General features: G+C 41.4%; 1 protein-coding gene across 4 annotated transcripts in view; it reads left to right on the top strand.

Annotated features, from left to right (window-relative positions):
• LOC147629903 (carbonic anhydrase, chloroplastic-like) overlaps positions 1 to 27,616 on the top strand; it is a 116,937-nt gene that overhangs the window by 49,366 nt on the left and 39,955 nt on the right. Inside the window, exon 2 of one of the 4 annotated variants that reach the window (XM_086811416.1) lies at positions 17,946 to 18,021. The exons of the other annotated variants lie outside the window; for them this stretch is intronic. Within the exon in view, the coding sequence (XP_086667542.1) occupies positions 18,013 to 18,021 (9 nt within the window). The 5' untranslated portion in view covers positions 17,946 to 18,012. The remainder of the gene's footprint in view (positions 1 to 17,945; positions 18,022 to 27,616) is intronic. 4 annotated transcript variants of the gene reach the window in all.

Raw genomic sequence — 27,616 nt, 5'->3', positions numbered from 1 at the left:
ATCAAAGACACAATAGCAACACAATGTGGAGCTCCACGAGCTCAAGAATCAATGCACAAGAAGAGGTGTTTACCTATAACAAACGTGCTCTCTTATCTTCTCATTAACAAACAAAGTGGGTTTTTTTGGCTTTTAAACATGGCCTTGAGGTTGTGGGTTCAAATCTTGATACAAGTTGGAAGCACTTGGCCCCATACTACTTAAAAACCATGGAAACTACAAGATATGTAAAACGGGTAAGCCCTAGGCTTCAAAAAATGGTTCCTGCAGCTTAGTGGGTTTCCGCATCAATTCCCATAAATGCTCTTTTCCCGCAACCACTCCTGTAACCCGCAACAAGTCCGGATAAAACATCTCAAATGTAATTCCCAAAATAGTTTTAAACCACCTTGTGCTACCATCTGGGGATGGTATGCATGAAATAATGGCAGCATCTAAAGCACACATGTTGAATTAGGTTCAATTGGCTTAGTTACATGAGCAGAAAAAGTTTCTGATCAACAGAGTGAATGAGAGTTACCTCTTTAAGCTCATGATCCTTGACAAGGTTGTTTTCCACATAGCGGGTTACCCAAGGTTACTACACGAACTTGATTTTGGGATTCTCCTGAGTTTGAGTTTGGCGTTCTCAGGAACTTGCACCCTGCATCATCTACATAAAGGCGTCGAGCATTGTTTATGTGACCATAATAGCATAACACTTTTGGAGGTGGTGGGCTTGGGTGGATTGTGTTCTGCGTCCGAATCGAGTCCCAATTGTGCTTTTCAACATCCTCCATTTTGCACTCCGGGTCATGTGTGTAGAGAGCATTGTACTCGTCTTTGTACATGCCTGGGCAGGTACCTAGGGACTCAACCTCAATCCACTCTAAGGTCCATTGTCTCATAGTTCTTGCGAAAAATTTGACCATCTTCATTGGTAAAGTATTGAATCACATTGCGGTGGCCATAACAATGCAGGCGCATCCGTTGGGGTTGGGTCTGCCCTAGCTGATTTGCTTCCTCCTCTCTCACTGCCTCCCTGAGTGTGATTTCAAAGTCACTCCCGTTGTTTGAGTACGAGTAACTAGAGTCACTAGAAATGCTTATGTTGGCTTGCTTTTGGTTGTGGTAAATGCGTTGCAAGCGCTAAGAAGATTAAAGTGCTGGGTGCACTTAGATGCACACATGAGGTTCGATTCTTGCTTACCCTTGATGTTGTCTGTGATTTTGTCTAAGAAGGGCCTTGTGCATAGAGTTGAGTGCTCAGCCTTGAATTTGTTTCCCCTTTGAATGCCTAAAGCTCAAAAAAGGATGTTCTTGAGCTCGATAAAGCCTAGGGTGTAGATGGGATTTTCTGGAATGTGTAATAAGCACTTTAGTTGCTACAAAAAATACAAGCTAGTGATGATTTACACCCACCCCTTGCTTCTTGATGAATTAAGGCTCCGTGTGTACAACCAAGTACTATGCTTGATCAGAGTTCACCATGGCTCATGCTCTTCACTATTCACCTTTGCCATGACTTGAGAATGAATTTTGGATAGGTTTCAATCCTAAGGGAATGAGCTTTTAATGTGGGGTGAGGCCTATTACACACACAACATGCAATAGTTTCTATCTCTCCCTAGTGCACATTGCACTCATTTTATGGCCAAGTTTGCAGCTCCCTCTTGTAGGGCTATCTCTCTACAATGTGCACACAATGGCTCAAGAAACTTTTTTTGCTCTAGCATGCATAGTATCACACATACATTAAACATCGCTCACGCCATTGTTGCCTTGACAAATAGAGGGGGAGGAGCTGGTGCACCCGTGAGAAATGACAACAATGGGAAATGGTTTTGGAGTAGGTGGGAGGGATGGTGGGAATGGAGCCTATGAGGCTTTCTAAGTGGGAAACTAGGGGTCGAGAAAGAGTCATGGAAATGGGAGCTAGGTAAAGCAAAGCTTTTAATAAAGTTTCCATGATGGTGGCCTGTGGGAAAGGGTACAATGGGGAGGCAAGGGAAAGAGGCTAAGGTTTAAAGTGGCCAATAAAAGCCTTAATCAAGCATGTGGTTGTAGAGAGGCATGAGTTTGGGATGCTTATAATGTGCTCTCTCTCTCTCTTAAATTTAGACTAGATGGCAGCAGTACAAACACCCTCTCTCTCTATCAAATTCTGGCATGCACTTCCTCTCTTCTCACTCGTAAGTCTCTCTCTCTCTCTCTCTCTCTCTCTCTCTCTCATGTCGCACTCTCTTTTGGCTATTGGCTATTTTTAGCAGGCTGCCCCAAGCTCGACGGGCTCTCTCTCTCTTCGTTTTGAATAAACAGCTATTTTCTCTCTCTTCATTTTGAATACATAGCCAATTTCTCTCTCTTATATGCTCCAGCACTACACACACCAACAAACTACATGGGGGTGTAGGCTATAGGGCTCACTGGATCTCTCTCACTCTCTGCAGGCGCAGAGACCACTGTCCATAGTACACACTCCTCCACTGTCCATAGCTCGTAGCCTGCAGGCGGTCTCCCTCATGCAGCTTGGACTCCAGAGCTGCTCGTCTCACGCTTCACAACGTGCCTCAAACCAATATTAGCATATGAATTAACTCTTGATGCAATTAGATTCCTTTTATTATAACAGTTACAGTATAATATGAAACAATTGCAAGCTAATTCATCTATGACAGCTCATACACATAGTCATGCATATCAATAGGAAAGATAAAAGAGACACAAATTTAGGGGCTGAAAATCATGAGGCCGTGATCCCCCCTCAAAAGGCTTTTGCATTAATCTTGCTCTCAAGTAAGAGAGAATTTACATCACCTCAGTAAGATGAGGAGTCTTGTACATCATGCGGACTATAGAGGCTAAGATCTCCATAACCCATCAATGTGGTAACTTGTTGTGGTTCTTCCAACGCTAACAGCTTCCTCTTCTCAAGGCTTCAATGATTATATAAATCAAGAGCTCGTACGGAGAAAAGGAGAAGGCCTAGATGGCTTGTATGTCATGTATAGAGCCCTCCATAGCCTAAGTGCTATAGGAGCTACCTTGTGTAAGTACGTAAGCAATTAGGAGATAGTAAGAACGGAGAGTAGTCGTGCGTAGATCTTGAAGAGAGAATTTTATAGAGCCCCTCCATGCATCAAACAGAGCCTCCACTTGAGCGATAGAGCCTTTGCATGCTCTCTTTTTGTCAAAAAGCAACATGAGCCGCTATTTTTAGTAGAAAAAGGTGGGGCTTGGCTTTTCTGGCTTGTGGAATACTCATCTCGAGGGCGCCTTCTTGATTTGCGGCTTGGGGAGCACTCCAGCCCCTTTTCCCACATTCTGGCCCACTTTTGCACTCCCCTGGCCCATCTGCCCATGGTCCCAGCCCTCATTCCCACTCCGTAAGTCACTTCCGTAAGTCACTTTTAAGCTGTTTTGAGGTCGTTTTTAACCCTTTTGGACTCTGGGAAAATCCGCAGAAGTCCTGGTTAAATTCCATTTGCACTTTTGAAGCTTGCATTCTCTTCCCGGCACTTCCCATTGCCCGAATGCAGTTCATTTGCAGCCTTTCCATGTATCACATTTAAGCTCGTTTTGGACTCCGAGAAATTCCGTAGAGGTCCAGGTTAAATTTCTTTTGCCCTTCTGGAGCTTGCATTCTCTTCTCGGCACTTCATATTACCAGATGCACCTCCTTACAACATGGACATATGCCTTCTTGTGTTTTCTCTCTCTAGAATGGCCATTATAGAGAGAGAAAAGCCATTTTAAAGCAATTAATTCATCAAAATTAAATTTTAATGATATACCCCTCTCTTTTGAAATGATAGTCGTCTCCTCGACTATGAAAAGATGCAGGGGAGAAGAGAGCTTGAGCTCTTGCAAGCACACACACACTCACAAAACCCTAATAGAGAACACACAAGGTGAGAGGCTGAAAATCTTCTTCTTCTTCACTCAACACTCAACACACCATATACAAGATAAGAGTACTCACAATATGAAAGGTACTCAACCAAATACATACAAGGGTTCTCTATAGTGTGAACCCAACTAAATGAGCTGGCGCTATAACTATGCCAGTCTCTAGAATGAGTGTCACACAGCCTGGCATCCCATTGGCCACATATCACCCATGATCTCACCAACCATGCCAGTGGTGTAAGTGTGGGGCCTATCCCCCAGGCGGGTCATCAGTGTCCACCGCCTCACTAGATGAGCTCGATATGCCAACACTCCCCCTCGAGCTCAACTCCATCTCATGTACACCAAGTGAAGCCCTGAATCTGCGGAGCTTCTCTCTGTACCCAATGCTTTGGTGAAAATGTCAGCTACCTGATCCTGTGTGCTGACATAAACAAGGTCAAGGTCTCCTGCTGTCATGAGAATATATTTTAAGTCCTCTAGAAAAATATTATTTATCCCCTGTTGAGTAATTTGGGGACGCCTAGATTACTCTTGCATCATGCCGGCTAGGTTAATATCGTGGGTGATACCACTATAAATATTAATACGTGCGGTATATGATGTATGTTTGAGGCCACCTATGATTATTTCAGTTAGGTTTGTATGGCAGGGTGATTCCTGGGATACTTACGCCTGGTCGTCATGAGTTGGTGATGATTTGTGCCTGTTTAATATTTGTGGGATTAATTTAATAATTAATTGGGCTTATATTTTCAGGTGATGAAGACTATGGGAATTGAAGAGTTTACTTTGGAAGAAATGTCTTGGATCATCACATTTCATTTTTGGCAAGCATAGTAGCTTGTAACCTTATCAAATGATTTTTCCATTTTGAACTTTAGAAAAGATACATTTATTTTTGTGAAATTTATTAAAGCCTATGGCTTTACCCTAGTCCCAATTTGACACTCTATTTTTGTTAAAGAAGAGTGCCGTGCTCTCTAAAAAGCACATCTTGTATTTTGGGGGCTATGGTCTAATTTTGGTGAAAAGGAAAGCTAATAAAGAAATACTCTTGTGTGGGGAGAGGCCACGCACAAGAGGGGGGAAGATTGCACCCAATATGGTCTTTTTGGAGCTAAGTATTTTTGTTTAAGTGTTTAATTTTTCAATTGATTTGATTTAGTTGAAGCTTACAAGCAATGGTTTTTATGATTGAATTAATTCTCTACTTTTCCACAATCAATTCCTAGAATAAGATTCCGGTTGCAGTGGTATCAGAGCTTGGGCTAGGAGATTTGTGGAGAAGGTAGGAAAGGGCTTCAACTTCTCAAAAATCAAGAAAGTGCAGGAATTTATCAAGTGGACAGAAGGGTGTTTTGCAGGTCTTTACCCAAAGGTCAAAGATTCAAAACTAGATCTACTCTCAAACCCACTCACCACCCTGCAAAACCATCCCTCTCTATCAAAAAGCGGTTTTTCCAAATACTCAGTGAAATCAAAATCTGACCGTATGGATGAAATCCTCATAGCCAAAAACCTCACGGGTATCTCTCAGAAATCAGAAAGCTTCAAGGATGAACAAATCTATAATGGACGGGGGAGATAAATCTGTGTAAAAGCCATACAAAATTCTTCAAAAGAATTTCCAAGGAAGAGGCGCACGGCGGCAGCCTGCCGGCGCAAAAACGGCGTGGAGTGGAGAAGAAAAAAAAAATACCACAAGCTAATTCTCTTCATAAGCTAAACACTCCCTAATCCCAAAGTTAATCAAGCTTACTTTTCCCAATTCCCATGCAAGTCACATCACTCCTTTTTGAACCTCTACTTTTTCCTATTTTCAAATTTGAGGAGAAATTCAAAGGTTTCCAATTCTGAAAATTTCTGGGTGCAGAAAAGTGATTTACAGGTTTTAAAAAGCTTGAAAATTACCTAGAAAAGGCCAGAAAATTCCGAAATCGCTTCTGAAAAATTCTGAAAATTTTAAAAAAATATTACAGAGTTTGGGCAAGGTTTACAGGACTGTTTCAGCAAGTTTCAAAGTGCAGAAAAATTATTTCATCAACAATTCGACTAGCCCAAGACTCTTGAATCACGCGGAATCGTTCGGGATTTGTTTGAGGCGACGAGAATTCAATTCAGCCATTGAACAATGTCTTGTTCAGCTTCAACCAAGATCGAATTGCGGGAGAAAAACAAGATAAGTACTCATTTTTGCTTTATTTATTTACATCAAATAAAGTAAAATTTTATTTATCTACATCATTTGCACAAGCACTATGGCAGATTTGCCTATCTCGCCATCAATTCAAGAGCAACTCCTTTCTTTACAACATCAAATTGTAGAAGAAAGAGAGAAGCGTATTGAATTGGAGAGACAGCTCTCGAATCGTAGACGCAAGCGTGACTATTCGCTATCTTTTGATGACGAAGATGACACTATTCAAAGGGCTGTAAATGCTACATTGCAAGCACAAAGGTCACAAAAAGAATCCAAGATTAGTCGGAAAGCTTTCACATTTCAAAATTATGATGGAAAGAAGGATGCTAGGGTCATTTTAGCTTGGCTTAGTCAACTAGATGACTATTTTTCTGGAGAAAAATTTTCAGAGAATGATAAGATTAAATGTGCAGTCAATCATTTGGTAGACAGTGCAGCTTTATGGTGGAGTGTAATAAAGCAAGGTCGTGACAAGCCAGATTCTTGGAAAAGATTTCAACGGCTGGTTAAAAAGCACTTTTTACCCTCACAATTTAAGTCCAAAGTTAGGCACCAATGGGACACTTTGCATCAATTGGAAAAGGAAACTATGTCACAGTATGTAGAAAAGTTCTGGAATACTTTATTACAGGTGCAGGTTGTGGATAGAGTCAGCGAGAAGGATCAAAAAAGGAAGTTCATATCGGGCCTTAGATCTACCATTAGGGCCGATGTGAATATGTTTCGACCTCATTCACTATCTTCTGCAATATCTTTGGCAACTAATTCAGAACGTAAAAATGGTTTTCCTAAAGAGATTAAAGCACATGAGGGTACTTCTTCTAAACCATTTACTAAATCTTTTTATGCTTCAAAGAAGATGTATAAACCAGGTTATGACAAAGGCAAGGACGAGGCTAAAGGCAACATGAGTACCAGTAAGAAAGTCAATGGTGGCAAACCGAAGACATCTCCTATCAAATGTTTCAAGTGCCACAAAGAAGGTCACATAGCACCGAATTGTCCGGAGCGTACCAAGAATTCAAGCAACAGCTCGAGTCAACATGATTGAAGAAGACGACAATGAAGAAGAATCATTCGAGCAAGAGGGTAATTCCGATCCAGATTACTCAGAACAAGAAGGTAAACCTCATGTTCATTCTTTGCTTAAAATAAAAGGAACGATAAATGGACATGAAGTTCTTATTTTGCATGATGATGGTAGTACACATGATTTCATTTCTGAAAAGGTACTTAGAGCACTAAATCTTCATCCTTCACCTACGCACTATAAAGTCAAAGCAACATTTACTGGAACAAAGTATAATTGCATGCAAGAGGTGAAAGATTTGGATTTATGCATCAAACCTTTAATGGAAAAGAGGGATTTCTTAGTTGCACCTTTACAAGGGGTAGATATAATTTTGGGTATGCCTTGGAGACACAAATACAATCCTATTATAGACTATGACACTCATAGCATTTCTCTAAGGAAGGACAATGAAAATATTATCCTCCAGTGTCAAGTCAAAGGAGAAATGAGTCCTTTGTTGAGTCACACTCAAGCAAAGAGAGCTCTAAGAAAAAGAGACAAGACTTATATGGTATGGGTTAACCAGCTTGATGCTGAGTTGGACACATCCAAAAGACCAAAGTTTGATTCTTTTATCTCCAAATTTAGTGACTGTTTCATGGAAGATCTGCCTCCAGGATTACCTAAGTCTAGGCCTGAGGATCATAGTATTGACTTATTGCCTGGAAATTCCCCGCCTTGTAAAGCTCCCTATAGAGTCAACAATTTAGAGAAAAAAGAAATCCAAAGCCAAATAGAAGACTTGCTAGAGAGAGGTCTTATTCGACCTAGTAGTTCACCTTTTGGAGCTCCAGTACTTCTTGTTAAGAAGAAGAACGGAACTTACCGAATGTGTGTAGACTATCGTGCATTGAATAAGATTACTGTCAAGAACAGATATCCTATTCCTAGGGTAGATGATCTTCTTGATAAGCTTAGAGGATCAAAGGTTTTTAGCAAGATTGACCTAAAGTCTGGGTATCATCAAGTCCGTATGACTCAATCTGACATTTTCAAGACAGCTTTTAGAACCCAAACTGGTCATTATGAGTTTTTGGTTATGCCATTTGGTTTGACCAATGCTCCAGCTACTTTCAGCCGTACGATGAATCGCATATTCCTTAAGTTTCAAAGTTTTGTTATAGTGTTCTTTGATGACATTCTTGTTTTCAGCAAGGATCGACAAGAGCATGAACAACACTTGGAACAAGTGTTCAATCTTTTGAGAGAAAATGAATTGTATGTCAATCCTGAAAAGAGTTCTTTCTTTCAAGAGGAGATTGAATACTTAGGTCATATAGTGTCGGCTGAAGGGATTCGTGTAGATCCTAAGAAAATTGAGTGTATTGCTTCTTGGCCTACGTCTAGAAACATACATGATCTTAGATCTTTTCTTGGCTTATGTAGTTATTATAGGAAGTTCGTCAAGAATTTTGCTTGTATTGCTCATCCTTTGACTGAACTCCTTAAGAAAGCTACAAATTTCAATTGGACTGATAAGCAAGATAAATCTTTTGCAACACTCAAGAATGCTTTAACACAAGCACCAGTTCTAACACTACCTGATTTTCAAAGACCATTCTTTATAGTAGTTACTGATGCTAGTGGCAAAGGATTTGGAGCTGTTCTTATGCAAGACAACCATCCTATTGCTTATCAAAGTAGAAAGCTTAAGCCTGCAGAGCAAAATTATAGCACTTATGACAAGGAATTAGCAGCAGTAGTGCATGCTTTGAAAATCTGGAAGCATTACCTAATGGGCTCTGAATTTCTTATCAAGACAGACCAACAAAGCATTAGGCATTTGCTTACGCAACCTCTTATTTCAGATAGGCATATCAAATGGGCAGCTTTCATTCAAAGTTTCCAACCTATGATTCAATATCAACCTGGAAAAGAAAATGTTGTTGCCGATGCTTTGAGTCGAAGACCAAATATCAACAACATTTCTATAATTGAAAGTGAACCATTTGTCCTCATGAAAGAAACTTATGAAGTTGATCCAGATTTTTCTCAAATATGGATCAAATTGCGTGAAAACAATTGGACACCTCAAGGAAGTTATTCTCATAATGATGGCTATCTTTTCTTTGAGAAGAGATTGTGTGTTACTCAACCTTACAGACAGCTTGTCTTGGAAGAGATGCACCAACCACCATTTGTGGGACATAGAGGAGTTTCCGCAACACTTCAAGTAGTTTCTCGAGAATTCTATTGGCCCCATTTGAAGAATGATATAGCTAAATGAATGTAACATTTGTCAAACAATCAAAAGCTACAAAGGCAAAGCTTTAGGATTGCTTATGCCTCTACCTATTCCTGATAGACCATGGGAACAAGTGTCTATGGACTTCATTACTGGCTTCCCTACTACTTCCAGTCACCATGACATGATTTGGACAATAGTGGACAGATTTAGTAAGCAAGCCTATTTCATTCCATGTAAAAAGACACTAACTTCTCAGCAAGCCACGAACATATTTGTTAAGCAAATTTTTGTTCATCATGGTCTACCCAAAGTGATAGTTTCTGATAGAGATTCTAAATTTTGTAGTCACTTTTGGGTTGCTCTTTTCTCAAACTTAGGCACTAAGTTAGATTTTTCCACGGCATTCCATCCGGAATCGAATGGACAAACTGAAGTTACAAATAGCACTATCTTAGATATGCTTAGAGCCTATGTTTCCCAGCAACCTAGTGCATGGGATAAGTACATACACCTACTCCGATTTGCTTATAATAATACTCCTCATACTGCTACTACTGGTCGAGCACCATTTGAGATTATCTATGGAAGAGCATTGCCTATTCCGGCTACTAGACTCTCTCATAAGATTGAAGCAGCCGACCAATATGTTAGAGACTTTGATCGCATTCTATCTGAAGTGCGTGATTGTATTCAAAGAGCTCAAGAGAAGTATACATCTCAAGCAAATAGGAAGCACAAAGATTTTTTATTTCAAGAAGGTGATTATGTACTCTTGAGAATTGAAAAGCATCGATTAAAGAGTGTGGAAAAATTCCCTGCAGTGAAGCTAGCGCCTAGATATTATGGGCCATTTAAAATCCTTCAAAAGATTAATGATGTGGCCTATAGACTAGAGCTTCCATCTAATTGGAATATCCACAATTCTTTTCATATCCATCTCTTGAAACCTTTTCGAGGAACACTTCCTACTCACCCACCAACATATGAGGAACCACCTCTTATTGAAGGAGAGGAAGAAGTCTTAGTTCCTGATGCTATCATTAACCAAGAGATAACAACAACAAGGACAGGTAATCAATACTTCAAGTATCTTTTGACTTTCAAGAATCATCCACAAGAAGATGCTAAATGGATGCCTGAGAAATTTTTTCGAGTTTACCCTGAAATTCTTCATTCTTTTCAAACCCAGCAAATCCGCAATTGAGGACAATTGCAAACTCAAGCAAGAGGGATGTCATGAGAATATATTTTAAGTCCTCTAGAAAAATATTATTTATCCCCTCTTGAGTAATTTGGGGATGCCTAGATTACTCTTGCGTCATGCCGGCTAGGTTAATATCGTGGGTGATACCACTATAAATATTAATACGTGCGGTATATGACGTATGTTTGAGGCCACCTATGATTATTTCAGTTAGGTTTGTATGGCAGGGTGATTCCTGGGGTACTTACGCCTGGTAGTCATGAGTTGGTGATGATTTGTGCCTGTTTAATATTCGTGGGATTAATTTAATAATTAATTGGGCTTATATTTTTAGGTGATGAAGACTATGGGAATTGAAGAGTTTACTTTGGAAGAAATGTCTTGGATCATCACATTTCATTTTTGGCAAGCATAGTAGCTTGTAACCTTATCAAATGATTTACATTTATTTTTGTGGAATTTATTAAAGCCTATGGCTTTACCCTAGTCCCAATTTGACACTCTATTTTTGTTAAAGAAGAGTGCCGTGCTCTCTAAAAAGCACATCTTGTATTTTGGGGGCTATGGCCTAATTTTGGTGAAAAGGAAAGCTAATAAAGAAATACTCTTGTGTGGGGAGAGGCCACGCACAAGAGGGGGAAAGATTGCACCCAATATGGTCTTTTTGGAGCTAAGTATTTTTGTTTAAGTGTTTAATTTTTCAATTGATTTGATTTAGTTGAAGCTTACAAGCAATGGTTTTTATGATTGAATTAATTCTCTACTTTTCCACAATCAATTCCTAGAATAAGATTCCGGTTGCACCTGCCAAGACCTTCTCTCTGACAAAATGGTAGTGGACCTCTATATGCTTCGTGTGCAAGCATGAAAAACTGGGTTCTTGGCCAACTGTATACTGCTAATGTTGTCACAAAAAATGACAACTTGTCTATCCACTGATAGACCCAAATCTGCAAGTAGCTTTCTCAACCAAGCTACCTCACATGGTGCCATAGCAGCTCCTCTGTACTTGGCCTCTGTACTGGTTAGAGCAACCGTAGGCTGCTTCTTGCTGCTCCAAGTCACAGCAGCACTTCCCAAAGAAAACATGAATCCACTGGTAGATCTTCTATTTGAGATACTACCAGCCCAATCAGCATGAATCCACTGGTAGATCTTCTATCTGAGATACTACCAGCCCAATCAGCATCAATTGCCGCCCGCTTTCCTCAAGCCCTTTTGCTGGATCAATGCCTGGCTGTGGCAATTCTATGCCCGTAATGACCAGAAAAGGAGGGCCCCCTTGATGGTCTGCCAGTGCATTTATGAGATAGGGCCATTGAATGCCATACCTTAACCCATAGTCCACAATATGCAGCCTTGAAGCCCCCTCTGCTGCCTTAAGAATGCTCTGATTTGCAAAGTAATGCATTACCTTTACAAATGGGAGCACCTTATATCCAAAATTTGAGGGCTGCAGGATGGTCGTTGTAGATGGCAGGTTATTAGACATTGCCCTAAAGCGGTGCTCTCCAATCCCTCTCATTCGCAATGCTAAAGCCTTGCTGAAAAAGTGTGCAGTGCGTTGCAAGCTAGTCCCATTTGCAGAGGCACCGTGCACTTGGCGTAGCTCTTGCAAAATATAATTTGCCCTCCTCAGATCTCCTATCGCCACAGCCTCCGCGCAGCTCACAAGGACCTCCCTCACATTTGCAAACACCTGCACTTTTGATGTGCTCTTCTGACCAAATTTGCTGCCCAAAGATTTCTTCTTGTCCCCATTGTGTTTGCTATCTCTGGCAGCTCCAGTTGAACTGCCTAAAGAGCTAGGCTCTCCAGCATAGAGATCTGTGTAGACATCATTTAGTTTCAAATGATCAAATGACAGATGAACTTCTGCAAGTTTCGAAGAAAATTCTTCATCCGCTGAACGCAGCGCTTGAAATCACCATTGCCCTGTTCCTGCCCTCCCATGCATCTATGGCCATTGAGGCCTTCAACAATAGCATCTTTACCCCAACAAGATACCGTCACATCCAGTACCTCATCATTCAATTTGATAGCATTATAGTAATTTTGTACCAAGGTGTTGTAGTTAGAAGAGACAAAGAAACACTAGCTTCATTGGAATTGTACATGCCATTTTTCATTGCATGACACTCAGGGATTTGGGTAGAATTCATGGGCATGACATGGCCTTGAAAACCAGAATCACGTTTTAGTTTGCAGCCAACTTCATCGCTCTCTTGCTGAACACCACTTTGGGGATGGCCAGTGGCAGGCAGGGATATTCTAGGCTCATTACGCATGCTGTAGAACCCATCGTTGGGGTTAACTACCTTGACATGTTGCTCATCAGGGCCGCTTTCAGAATAGATGAGTTGACGCGGAAGACGTGGATCAAAGACATCAGCATACCTAGTAGAATCAGTGTATGAATTGGGCGGCAAATGCTCACCTAGGATCCTGTGGAAGCCACTGAAGATGGCCTGATAAGTCACATGGTTGACCTGCTGCATGCAAGTGGCATTATCCATACCTTCTTCCATCAGGATCTCATTGATGTAATCTAGAAATGGGTCCATCATAAGCACATTTGAATATTCAGAAGAGGAGCTTGATTCTGAACTACTTGGCTGCCGCTACAGCTTCATGGGTTACGAGGGGCTAGCAGCTTCATTGGTTCATCTTCCACGGGCTCGATATAAGAAAGCGGCAGCCAAATCCTCTGGTTTTCGAATGTGGCCTGATGTCGATCCCTAAAATAAAAGAGTGGTCCAATCTGGGTCAAAGTTTGAGCAAGTCCAAATGGAGAGTTTGTTGTACAAGTGAAAGTCAGAGCAAATATACATATCTGGTTTATAAATGAGTTGCAATTTTGCAAAGATTAGGACCACTATAAATTTATAAATTAAGTGGAAAGCGTGTGTACAAGTGACCAATGGAAAGTGGAAGAAAGGCATAGATGGTTTCCTTGGTATCCTGAATGAGTTGCGCAAAACTATGGCAAGTTGTAAAGTTTGATAGCGATACCAAAGAGTTGGGACTTACAAAAAAATGCAAAGGTGTATACACTGTAGCCCCCTTATATCTCCCTTATATTGGCTCACAACAGTGTTCGGGCAAAAATATTTTTCTAAAGAGCACATTTCCTTTTGATACATTTTTTAACCAACAATAATGGGAAAATAACCATACTTTTTCAAAATTTCACACTATTTTCATAAAATTTTAGACAGGAAAATTTCCTTTTCTCTTCTAACCAAACCAGCATTTTTGGATTTCTAAAAGGCAGAGTTGGTAGCTAAGACACATTTTTCCCAAACACTGGCTCACAAAGATCACGATATTGAATGCTCTACTTGTAAACATATGCAATCATTTACCAATTTACAAGGCACTATAAATTTACTCAATCCCAAAAATTATGTCAGAAACTAAAGAGTATGTATAAATATGAATTTCTGAGAATGTGCAAAGAGCGCTAACTTTTTTTTTTTTTGGCAATGCCCACAATAGTGGGCAGGGGCTTTAATATTGTATTAGAAAAACTTCCAAAGGAATACACAAGGGGACTCTAGTACACTACATGTGTATAGAGTTTTTCCAATTACATAACTATTCAATGCTATTCAAGCCACATACCACCTGGGAATCAATATAGACCGATTAGAGTAGTTCCAAAACATTCAAACTTCAAATACAGACTTAGCACTGAAGAACCCAAGAAAGAGCTAAATTAAAATTTACAATGATGAGAAAAGAAAGTTCCATGTTTATGTGGGGAATGGGGTTTAAAAATATATAGACACGTCCCATCTTGTCTTCCTGTTTATCCTAACTAAGCTTCTGGAAACGCCAACCCTTATTGCAACTACGTCACTAGAGGCCTTTATATGTATGTCTCGTCATATTTGAACATATTGAGCTGTGGCCCTCTATCTCGAGCAATCGAAGGCAAATGTCATTTTGTTAGAAGCATTTCAGCTCATGGATTGTTGCTTCCCTTGCCCCTCATGACCTCACCATTGCCCCCACTGCCCCTCTACTCCGCACCTCACTCCACTCAACTCGCTCATGCATAACCCCCCCCTCCCAACACCTCAGCTCTTTGCCTTGTGCCCGCCATCGCCCCCACCCCTCCTTTGCTCCTCGCCTCGTATCCCTCAATCCACCCATGCACACTTCTAGTGCTGCCCCCCTTGCCTCGGATTTGCGCCTCGTGCTCGCCCTTGTGTGTGTGGTCTTTCCTGAATCTAAGGAAGAGATAATTATGTATGACAACCATCTGGATGAAGTCAATCTGCATATCAATCTTAAGGAGGATGAAGCCTCTGCATAAGGCACCCAAGCAGTACGCTACTTGGTGCAAAGGCGGTAGGAAGCTCAAAGTAATCCTTCCTTACAACCAGTGGTTCAAGCGCTTATCGAGGCCATATTATCTCTAAGGAAGGAATCTGCATGGAACCTGAAAAGCTTAAGGTAATAGAATGATGGCCTCAGCCTACGAATCTCCATGAGCTACGTAGTTTTATTGGCTTGTGTTGGCTTGTGTTGATATTATAGACGCTTCATTGAGAAGTTTTCTATAATTGCGGGTCCACTCCATGATTTAACAGAAAAGAAGGTTGAATTTCAATGGACCACAAAAGAGAATACAACCTTTCATCAACTTAAGGAGAAGCTTATGTCACAACCCCTTTTAGTACTTCCTAACCTCACAAAGACATTTGAGGTATATTGCGATGCGTGCGGTGATAGCATAGGTGCAGTTCTTTCCCAAGAAGGACACTCTATTGCTTATGAAAATCGCCGTTTGCAACCGCAAGAAAGGACTCTTGGCATTTATGAACCTCTTGTTCCCAGAGAGGTTCTTGCTAAAGGATAGACTTCTCCCGAAATAAGTGAGCATGGTAGGAGAGAAAATGAAAGGGAGCCCCTCGAAGACGACATCCTCCTCCCTCTCCTACTCGCTCGAGAAAATGAAAGGGAGCCCCTCGAAGACGACATCCTCCTCCCTCTCCTATTCGCTCATCCAAGAGACGTCGAGCTAGCCCAAGCTCCGACTCTTATGCATCCAGGAGTGGGAGAAGTGAAAGAGGACGACTTCATTGATGAAGAAGAACATCTCCTTCCCCTTCTCCACCACCAAGTTCTCCTTCATCTAATGATGCAGAATCAAGCCCCACTCGGAGTAGTTCCACTCATAGACGGCATCGCCGTGCAAGAACTAATCATGCTTGGAAAAGAGCTCTAAAGCTCGAGAAGTTCAAGGAAGGAGGGAAAAATGTTACTTTTCTCTCTTATGATGGCATGTACAGACTATGTAGACAAGTTTTGGGACTTACATCTCAAAGCCACTGTCTTCAAAAGAATTGATTTCTCCAAGCAAAAGCAACAATATTGTGCAGGACTCCCTGAAGATATGCATGCATATGTTAATGCACAAACGCCAAGGACCATATCAGAAGCTATCCATCACTCAATGGTAGCTGCAAAGGTCTTTCTTCCTTCCACCAAGTCGTCTAATAAGCCTCTTGAGAAGAACGAGAAGGCTCCATAACAAGCGTTCTTCTTAAAATCATAAGGGCAATGGAAAGAAGAACAAGAAGGGAGTTTACAAAGGTCAAAACAGGCTCTCTCCAGAAGAGCTTGAGAAGTACAAGAAGGAGAATCGGTTCTACAAGTGTGGCGAACAAGGGCACGCTTAGAAGGAGAATTGGTGCTACAAGTGTGGCGAACAAGGGCACTCTTATCGTGCCTGTCCCACAAGAGCTACCAAAAAGGATACTCCGCAAATTACACAAGTCCTTTCTATGACCAATGTGAATCCAGAAGCTTCTCAGCTTTGTTATGCATGGGGTAGGATTCGAGATCATACTGCTTTCATCCTTTTTGATCTTGGATCTACTCACAACTCTATCTCAGTTGAGCTTGCAGACAAGCTGTGTATCAATACCGATGAGATGTGACCTGCACTAGAAGCAATGGGAGCTTTCAAAGGGCAACAAGTTCCAGTTACACGTTAATTGGAAAGCTAAGGCTCCATGTGCAAGGTTACGCGAGGATTCCAAAGAATTTTACATATCTCCTTTGTTGCATGAAGATGTTATCCTCGGTACACCATGGTTTCACCATATGTATGCTCAGTTAAAGTTTCCTGAAAGAGTCATTAGACTTAGCTGTAATGGTAGAACTATGAAGATCCAAGCCAAGACAAGGGGAAATACACTTCCTATGGTATTCCCTGATTCTTCATAAGAATCAAAAGGTTCTCTGCAAATGATATTTATGTCAAAGAATAATTTTCCTAATGTCAAGATTCCTCGTCTTCTAAGGATTCTTAAGACAAAGTTAAATATATGTTCTACATTTGAAGCAAGTCACGTGTCTTTCCTTCAAATGATGTGACAATTGCTTGTTTTGACTCTATCTCAAGTGTGCTATCTCTATCTCATGATGAAGAAGACCATAGGATCTCTCATGCACAATAAGAGGAAATAATGTCCTAAGATAATGCGTTATTGGAAATAGAAGATTATCGATTGTAGATCATCACCTTTTTGTTCTCTTGTGTTGATTAATGCTCAAGAAGGATAGATTCTACTATTTATGTAGACTATCGAGCACTGAACAAGAACACAATAAAGGACTGATTTCCAATACTAGGATTCGAAGGTATCTTTGATAAGTTCTAGGGTTCATCCTATGATGGTAAAAGTGACCTTAAGGGTGGGTTCATCCTATGATGGTAAAAGTGACCTTAAGGGTGGGTACCATCAAATAGGGTAGTATTCCAAAGACATACACAAGACCGTAGTTAGTACACTATTCGATTTGTATAACTTTCTAGTAATGCCTCTTGGTATTAGTAATGTTTTAAGCAACCTTTAATTGGTTGATGAAAAGGATATTTTGTAAGCCCAGTGCATACACAAGGGTATTCCTTAATGATATAAGTAGCACATAAGTGCAATTTTCTAAGAATTGTGAGATGCTAAATGTATTTCCATAATCAAAAGTGGAAAGAACTTCACTATGTGGATCATATTATCTCTAAGGAGGGAATCTGCATGAATCTCGATATGCTTAAGATAATACAATGATGACCCTAACCCAAGAATATCCAAGACCTATGAAACTTACTTGGGATGTGCTCAAATGCAAGAGATTTATTGCACAGTTCCTCACATTTTCAAGTCCATGAATTACTTAAGTAAAAGATGGACTTATCTAAGCTCATGATACGGTAACTATGTTTCTATGATATTTATTGCATAAACATGTTGCATCCTAATGTTTTTGTGACAGTTTCTTTTCCAAAAGTTACACACGATAACGATGGCGTGAAAGAAAAGAACCCACAAACCAAGGTACATGTTAGTTTCTACAAGTCATGCTTCTGCTGCAGGAACATGTGTGACAAGACGTAAGCAAAGTCTTAATGGTGCTCAAGACTAGGTGCAACATAAGCTACTATGTTAAAGGTATGGTTCCATGCACATAAGTTCGTGATTCTTAAAGGACAACAATGCAATGATTTTTCATTTTCTTAATGTTCTTTTTGCGCAATTATGTTTCATATGTGTGCACACGAATGTTTAAAGAATCAACTTAGCAAGATGACTTCGTCACTAGCACATGCTAGACTTGCCATCGTCCAGGAATGTGATTGACACTCAAATGTGGATCCCGAGTGCAAAATGGCTTTCTTTTCTCTAAGTGTATAGTCTGTTGACATATCGAGCTCGTCTAGTGAGGCGGTGGACACTGATGACCCGCCTGGGGGATAGGCCCCACACTTACACCACTGGCATGGTTGGTGAGATCATGGGTGATATGCAGCCAGTGGGATGCCAGGCTGTGTGACAGCCATTCTAGAGACTGGCATAGTTATAGCGCCAGCTCATTTAGTTGGGTTCACACTTTAGAGAACCCTTGTATGTATTTGGTTGAGTACCTTTCATATTGTGAGTACTCTTATCTTGTATATGGTGTGTTGAGTGTTGAGTGAAGAAGAAGAAGAAGATTTTTAGCCTCTCACCTTGTGTGTTCTCTATTAGGATTTTGTGAGTGTGTGTGTGCTTGCAAGAGCTCAAGCTCTCTTCCCTCCTGCATCTTTTCATAGTATCAGAGCCTGGTTCGTACTAAGGGCTGAGCTGCAAAGAGAACCACAGGAAGCGGTACGAGGATAAGAGCTTCAACTACTCTTCCCTATTTGTGTTGGTGACTACACCCTTGTCGGGAGCTCTACGGGAGACACCAGCAAACGATCTCTGATTGAGGAGCTTTCTTCACGGGAGTAAAGCTATAGGGCAACTATACCGTCCTATATGTCCTATCGGACAAAGTTTTCTGGGCCGAAAACGCGTTTCGGGCGCGTCTGGGCCTCCGTTTTTCAGAAAGCACACAATTTCGAGCACTGCGAGTAAGTCATCGATTCTCTGCAGAACTCTGTTTTAAGAACTGCAGGAAGACAGATTGACTGTGCAGACACTGTGGGTGCTGCAAAGAGGTCAACAGTTGCCACTAGGTGTATGTATGCACATTGATGTCACTGGTTGTGACATTTGAGAGTACTACAGTACCGCTGCAAAAAATACAGCAGTTTGTGCAGGACAAACCAGAGTGCTGTTTCTGGTAAAATTGTGTGTTTACCAACATATCAAATGATGGGATAACCCAGATTATGGTTAAGAAGCTTGATAAGAATAACTTCCATGCTTGGAGGTTCAGGTTGACGAATTGGGACTTAGTGCAATCGCCTGAAGGCAAGAAAGCCATTGGATGCAAGTGGGTGTACAAAGTAAAACATAACAGTGATGGAAGGATAAACAGGTATAAGGCTAGATTGGTAGCCAAAGGGTATGTGCAGACATATGGCAGTGATTATGAGGAAACTTTCAGCCCACTTGCCAAGATGGCAACAGTGAGAGTTGTGATAGCAGTGGCTGCGTCAAAGCAATGGTCTTTACATCAGATGGATATAAAGAATGCATTCTTGCATGGGGATTTGCAAGAAGAGGTGTATATGTTGCAGCCACCTGGTTATGAGGATGTGAGTCACCCCGAGCATGTTTGTAGGTTGAAGAAAGCCTTGTATGGCTTAAAGCAAGCACCAAGAGCATGGTCTGACAAGATTTCTGAATATCTTGTCACTATTGGCTTTCATGTAGCCAATGCAGATTTCTCGCTGTATGTGAGACATGGTGATAGAGGGGTTGTGCTTGTCATCTATGTAGATGACTTGATCATTACAGGGGGACCATGATGCAGAGATCTTTGATGTAAAGATCTTGCTTAGACAGAAGTTTGAGATGAAGGATCTGGGGGAGCTTAGATATTTCTTGGGCATTGAGGTGATTCGGTCACCACATGGTATTAGATTATTGCAGAGATAGTATGGCTTGGACATGTTGTCCAAGTATGGTATGACAGGCTGTAAGCCTATCTCAGTACCATTGGATCAGAATGGCAAGTTGAGTGCAGATTCAGGAGAGATTTTGGAGGATCCTACTATGTATAGGCGCATAGTATGAAGCTTGATATACATGACGATCACCAGGCCAGATTTGAGCTATGCTGTTGGGTTGGTGAGTCAGTTTATGCAGGTTCCACGGAAACCGCATTTGGATGCATTGAGACGCATATTGAGGTATGTGAGGTCTACTTTGCATTGTGGACTATTCTATGAGACTGGGACAGAGATATGTGTACATGGGTACACAGGCAGCGTATGCCAAAACTTATAATGTACCCCTCCAATACCATGCCATTGTCTGATAAGTGGGAAGACCTTGATGCGGCCTCCCTCAACCTCCATGAAGGTGAGGTCCTTGTTGTAAACTGCATCAAGTGCCTCTGCTCACCTTCATGCGGAGCCTCAACCCTCACCTTCTTCTCACAGGAGTTAGGACTTATTTAGCACAAAGTTCACCCTTCTTTGTCTCTCGCTTCCATGAAGCCCTGTACTCCTTTGCTAATATATTTGACATGCTAGAGACACTGTGGGGCGACACCCCTCAAAGGCTTCTATTGGAAAGGAGCTTTTTCTACTGTGACATCCTCAACATTGTGGGTTGTGAGGGTGTGGAAAGACTCGAAACTTACAGGCAATGGCATGCGCGCATCACGAAAGCTGGCTTTGAGCAGTTGCCTGTTCCCCCAATAATTCTGTCCAGATCAAGGTCCTATGTGAAACAGCATCATCACAAGGATTTTCTCATCCATGATGATGCGAATGGATGGATGTTGATGGGCTAGACGCACTACGATTGCTGTTTCAGCGTGGAAGCCCAGTCGTGTGTAAAAGGCAACATGTATAAACAATTTGGAAGAGGGATGTGTCATGAAGCAACCTTTCCCTAGCAGCATTGCAAGGTAAGCAGCCTGGAGATTGCTTCTATCAACTGTAAGCATCTTAGATAAAATCAAGGGAGGATTGATAGTATGTGTAACATCCGTATTGAAGTGCTCATTGTATCATGATGCGGTTATTGATGATGTATGTGACATGGTGAAAGTTCTTCCCATGGCTTGTTTTACCTGCAAGGATGTGGAAAGATCGGAGAGATACAAGATTTACAATGTGAATCATCCTATGAGCTGACCCTGAGCAGCTGTCTATTCCCCTCCCTATGTGAACCAGTATTATCACATGGATGCTTTTGCGTTGGAAGGGCATAAATTGGATTATTACAAGGCTCTCGTTTCACCATGCTGACTATTTTATGTGATAAATCTTCTTCTTCTTTAAAAGCATTTCTAACAAATCTATAGCTTGTATAGGAAAAGGGTCTAATATTCTTTAGTAAAAATGTAAACACAAGGGGTTCTAGAAAAAAAAAACATTGAAGACGTGTGCTTATGGAGCTTACATATATTGGCCTCTTGAGGGCTCATGTACTCTTTATCATTGGATTAGTTAGGCTAGTGTCACTCTAGGCAAGGCACCCTCAACAAATGAGGCTAGCCCACGTGGTAAGGCGTTCGCCTCTTTCATGGCCAGGAGGGTTAGGATCAGCCATTTGACATTATTCTGCACCCGCAGTCCACTTTTTGTCTAGCAAATCAAAGGCTGCCATTTCCTGTGTGTCCGGCAGCCATGGGTGCGTGACACGTGTGACACCCGCCTTAGTGTTGCTTCTACTCTTATTGTGTACTTTCACTTCTCTACCGATTGTGTACTTTCTTGCTATCCTTGTCTTTCATTGTATCTCCATTTGTAGTTCTGTCATGGAGCTTTGCCAAATTGCAGTATGAGAGCAGAGGCCCCTCTCTAATGCAAACCAATATAACATGGCAAGCTCAAACATCAACACCGGTAAGATGTGTCACTCACCTTGTGCTATGTGGATTCTTGTATGTAGTGTGGAGGAAGAGACACACCAATGCATGATCTAACACTCCAAGCATATCTGAACTCAATCCTCCTCTCATGTTTTCGCTCAAAAACAAATAGACAAGTAGTACATAGAATGCACAAAATCAATCTAGCAAGAAGCAAGAGAGTGAGAGTAGAGAGCATAAGAGAAGAAAACAATGAGGTCTAGAATGGTATGATAGATACTACATTGGGCGACATCAACAGCATAGAGGTCTCTAACAATGATTAACACTCGTCACTTCTCACAGCATAGTGTTACATGACATCTACTAGCACACACACCTACAATACAATTCCCAATTTCACATTGTGCACTTCAACTACACTTTACTGTTACCTACTCACCATTCACGACTTGCTCTCACACTCACCACTAAGTGTCATTCACCATTGACATCACCACACCATTTTTTGTACCACTCGTGAAACTCTTGCATTCTGAGACTCCTAAGCGCATATAACTCCAAAGATGATCTCTTGGAGGGGGTTGCAAGCAAAAGTTCTCTATACAAGTAACACCCTTAACAAAGAGCTGAAATCCCCTCCTCTATTTGCCCAAAGAGCCTTCTATTCGTGAAATGGCAGAAGTCCTCATCCTTTGATTGTTGAAACAATCGGGCACCACCTGCCAGGTGAAACTTTGTGTTTCGGGGCTGAAACGTTTCCTTGCTCTCTTAGACTTAGTGCTAGTGACTTTGAAGCTCTATGTGACTGACACCTTCAAGATGGTAGCTTGCCTTTAATCCAAGATGAAATTGCTCTAATTTTGCTTTGATGGTCGGCCAACCCATCCTTTGAAGCCTATTGTAATTCTTGACAACCCATCCTTTGAAGCCTACTGTAATTCTTGACAACTTAAGTGACAACACCAAGTAAGTTGAGCCATGAGTGACTAGCAAATAATGTTTGTAGATAGAGAAAACAGATATGGCTTTGAGAGATAGGAGGGAGAGTAGAGGTGAGGATGAGAGAGAAGTGGGTAGAGATAATGCCATGGATATTTAGACAAGTTGTAGTTGGTGATGTGAATCGCCCTTGGATATGTGCTACTTGGTTGCCTTCTGGTGAGACCTTGATCCATTGCTTATGGTCTTGTGTCTTTGCACATACAGTTTCGAGAGGTACTTGTACGATTTTCCAGAGACTGACATCGGACATGAGATATATTAGTTGGGGTTCATTCTGTTGGATGCTTCCAGGCTCCAGGAGACATATGCTTTATGAGGCAAACATTTGTTCTTGTGCTCTAGAGGATCTCTATCTACATTACTAGAGGTTCCATAAGAGAGTTGCATAGAGATCTCTGATATAGTGGCGAGTATCACAAGATGGTGCATTTGGAGAGGCAGATGCAGGTTTGTATTAGGAGGTTAGTCCTACTCTTACCAGCATGTCCTCGCTTAGATTTGGGGAGAGATTATTCAAACTCTTCGTGGAGAGTGGGACTACCTCCTAACCCTATCTTCTAAAATAGGAGAGCTTCACCGGGTGCATTTCTTACATACTTAGAGTGCTCGTCAACTCTTCTTTAGTATGAGGGGTGGTGTTCCGAGATGAGAGTATACTCCTGCACGGTGGTTACTCTTTCATATTTCTATTCCCACTCGATGATTATTTGTATTTTTCGTACTTTTATGTGCGAATCTGGAAGAGAATGCCTGAAATCTGGAAGTTTCTCTTCTACACAGGGCTTTGGAGAAAGTCCTTGCAGATAGCTATGGAGGTTTCTCTTCTACACAGGGCATTGGAAAAAGTCCTTGCTTTTCTTTGCAAAGCCAAGTAATTTCTCTCAAGAAGAAAGGAGTCCTACACATAGCTTTCTTTCGTAACTCTTTCTCTGACGTTTTTGCAGAGCGCTCATGGTGTTCTTTCTGACAAAGAAGATCCAATAGATCCTTTCTTTCACTATTTTTTGTGTTCTTCTTTGATTTTGTGTAGAGATTTCGTAGATCTTTTCTTTGATGCTTTCATCATGGATTCCTTTGACAATTCTGTGAAGGGACTCCATTCTTATTGCAGCAGCAAAATGCATCCATTGCGCATTGCAGAAACAAAAGCTTTAGAGAGAAGCAAGAGACATAGTTTGTTTCAAGATAAGAGTTTTACCAATTTCCTTTAGTGTAGCAGCTATACATAGGCTTTTTGCTCCATCTTGGCAGAAAGGAGATTCCTCCATAGCTTAGAGAAGCAAGCTTCAAGCATACATGTGTGAGAGAGAACAATGTTAGCGGGTCGCCGCGCGACGGACGATGGAGCATAGTTTGCAGCACTAACACAAAGATGTCAATACGCAGGAGAGGGACCCGGTTAGGACATGGAGGCAGACATAATGCTTGTCAGGCACTATGGAGTCTACTAGCAAGACAAAGAATACACTAACATAGCATTTGACAGGGAATAACAACACTAACAGCACACACACCAACACTATCTGTGAGCAAACAATCATGCATTTCAATGGGCAAACATGCTCCAAACACCACAAAACTTCATGAGCGTACTCTCAAGATACTAGGGAACATAACCAAGTACTCAAACCTCGCTTCCCGGGCATGGCAAAAATCACGATTTTTGGCTCGCCAGGGCGGTAAAACTGAGTTTTTAGGTTAGCAACGGCACTAGGAACATGAGGAAACACTTCCCAATCAAGTTTGCAAGCATATAAACATCATTTGATACCCTAAATCACATGAATTAGCTCACTAATCACGAAGATAAAGAGTGCACAAATCGAACAAAATTGGACTCTAATCAATCAATAAGCATAGAGGAAGCACTTACACTTGATTAGAAACACAGTGTGCTACAATGGAAGATCTTAAAGCGCAAGAAATCTCTTCACAAATGGCTATGGCAAGCTCTTCTTCTCTGTCCTCACAGCTCTTCAAAAGTGACTTATCAAAAGATACACACAAATTGAGTTTTTTTGGCTAATAACCTAGGCCAAATGGGTTGTGGGTTCAAAACTTGTACAATTCGGAAGCCCATGGCCCCGTAGGAATTACAGAAAGATGAATTTGTACAATGTGGGCTCTTTTCTGAATCCCGCAGCCAATTCTCCAATCCGCACTTTAACTTTCCCGTTTAATTATTCCCGCGTGTGGGTGATGGAACTGCTTTGGCAAGGTGGAATGCTGCAAAGAGGGTATGGCGATCTGGCTCATAGCAGCTCCATTGAGTGTAGTAGCTTAGGCTATTTATTGAGGGTGGTATTGACATGAGAAAGGAAAACAAAATTTGGTGCTTGACACCGGATTTGGCCGAGGGAAAAAAACCCAGTGAGAAAAAAGTGCCTTGGCTTGTCGATCTTATTGAGTATGTACATATACGAAAGTATTCATGAGATGATCTTTCTTGCTTGTGTGTGGTCCTGATGGCAGCAATGTGTCTTTCTCTTCCAGCTCCTTTACTTGCTCTAGCTCCTCCTTTTGCATAAATCCCTGTAGGAGGGTCACACGCTGGTCTCTTTCAATCTCTAGTGGTCTCCTCAACATTTGGATCTGAGCTTTTTTGAGTCTGCAACCACAAAAGAGAAATCCTCAGTTCCATCTTGGATAAGCTCTCGCAAAAAAGAGAGATGGATGTGCGGAGCTTCAGACGGACAAGGCTCTGCAAACGAACCTGATGGACGACGAGAGAGATACGATATTCCAGAACCATTTTCGGAAGCTGAACTAGAGCTAGCAGGATGGAGAGACATCCTAGCTACTCTAGATGTGTGTGTTAACGAAGTAACTCCCACAAAATTTTGTGATGAAGAGGGTTCTCATCTTACAATGATAAGAGTAATCCCTGAAACCGAAACCCAAGAAAGCCACGAGTGGGTAGATTCTCTAGAACAGGAAAAAACCCATGAAAACACAAATTGGGAAGTCATTGAAGTGATTATAGAACGTCCAACATACACTCAAAGTTCAATAGAGACTATAATCATCTCGGAGATTGGCTCAACAGTCAAACTCGACAAGGAGACCCTAATGCTAACATCTTCATCTGTTCAAGAAGAGGCACAATTTTGTGTCATTGCAGAACCAGGTATATCAATAGACACTTCAAGTGCCAACGGATCTCCAACCACTCAAGAACCTGCAAAACCAAGTCCAAGACTAAAGAACAATCCACTGAAGGACTTAAGTGCAAGCTCACAAACAGGTACAGAACCTTAAAGATTCAAGAGCAAGCACAACCAAACCAACAAGATGCAAACAGTGCAAATAAGCATGTCAAAGTCTCTGTTCCACTCACAAGAATTGCTATCGATATTCAAGGTAAGAATGGGATGCAGATTCAAAGTATAGCTTTACTTAATAGAGGTGTAGCGACGAACATGATGTCCCATCAGACTTGGCGATTTCTCGGTAAGCCTAACCTTGATGTTTCTACGGATTTTATATAAATTTTACACAACTTTGTTGGTGAATGTATTGGAGTTTTAAATATTTCCTTGAGTATAAACTCTCACTCCAAAAATGGAAAGTTTTTTGTCATGGCTCAAGGGCATTTAGATAAAGAATTAGTCCTTTGTCGGCATTGGATGGCTCAACGTCAATGCTATAGAGGGACAAGCAAGCTTGTACTGTCTATCCCAGGAGACAATAAGCTATGCTTGAGTGTGCCTCTTGTACTAGATGATCAAGCAACTCTGCAAGATGCTTCAAACACTCTTGAGTCTCAAGTAAGCAAGCCCATGCGCAGCACCAGTACATATGCTGATAAAGGGAAGGCAAAAGAAGAGCCAGACTCGTCGCCAACAGCAAATGCAAGGGCATCAACCTCAGCAAACCTGTAAGGACATTTTCAAAATCAACTCATAAAGGAGCAACATTCATATTCGACAAGAACAAGAGGAACAGGCACAAAACAAAGGGCCCATCAACACAGTAAGATCTACCAACCAAAGTATCCATCACCAAAAGCACACAAACGACAACCTCAACAAGTTTTAGTGCCAAAACAAAGGATACAAGCACAAAGATTACGTGATCGAGACTAGCATAAATGGGTAGAACGCCAAGCCATGCAAAGCGTCAATTCAATGGGATAGCTTTCTATGCAAAAGTCATTAGAAGCACAAGGATATTGCCATGGCAATAGAGAGCTTTGGATGCCAAAACCGGAGTTCATTGCTTACAAAGTGCCTTCCGAGAAGACTACCTTGACAAGTGAACCTCAAGGAAGAAGGACAACCACTGAAAGATCAACACGAAAGCAAAGGAAATCAAAGCAGAAACGACAATGGCGAAACAACACTTCCGCACGGGACAAACGGTAACAACAGGAATCTCTACAAAGATATGGATTCCTAAGGACAACTTGGCTCAAATATCTTCCAAAGAAAGCAACAACTTAGTCCGGATTCATGCAAGGAGCATAAAGTCAAAGGCCTACAAGGAGTGGATTGTTTCTGAAGACCTCATCGCTGCTCAAGGATATTATGAAGGACAATCACAAATGTGGTTACCAAAAGCCCTGGCACAAACCAAAAGAAGTAGCTATGTCTCCAATGGAAATCAACCTAAAGACACAACTTCTACATACAAATGGAGACCAAAAAAGGTTGCTAGAAACGAAACCGCAAGTTGCTACAAACTGAAGTGGGTTCCAAAGAAACTCATTGCCTTAGAAGAACCCCAAAGCTCTTCAACAACAATGTCCAACAAAGGTCAACAGTGGGTTCCCAAAACAAGTTCTACTGA

The sequence above is a fragment of the Cibotium barometz genome, chromosome 17 (genome assembly GCF_041138505.1).
Source record: "Cibotium barometz isolate CiBa-2024 chromosome 17, ASM4113850v1, whole genome shotgun sequence".
NCBI lineage: Eukaryota > Viridiplantae > Streptophyta > Polypodiopsida > Cyatheales > Cibotiaceae > Cibotium > Cibotium barometz.
This window is presented reverse-complemented; position numbering and strand designations above follow the sequence as displayed.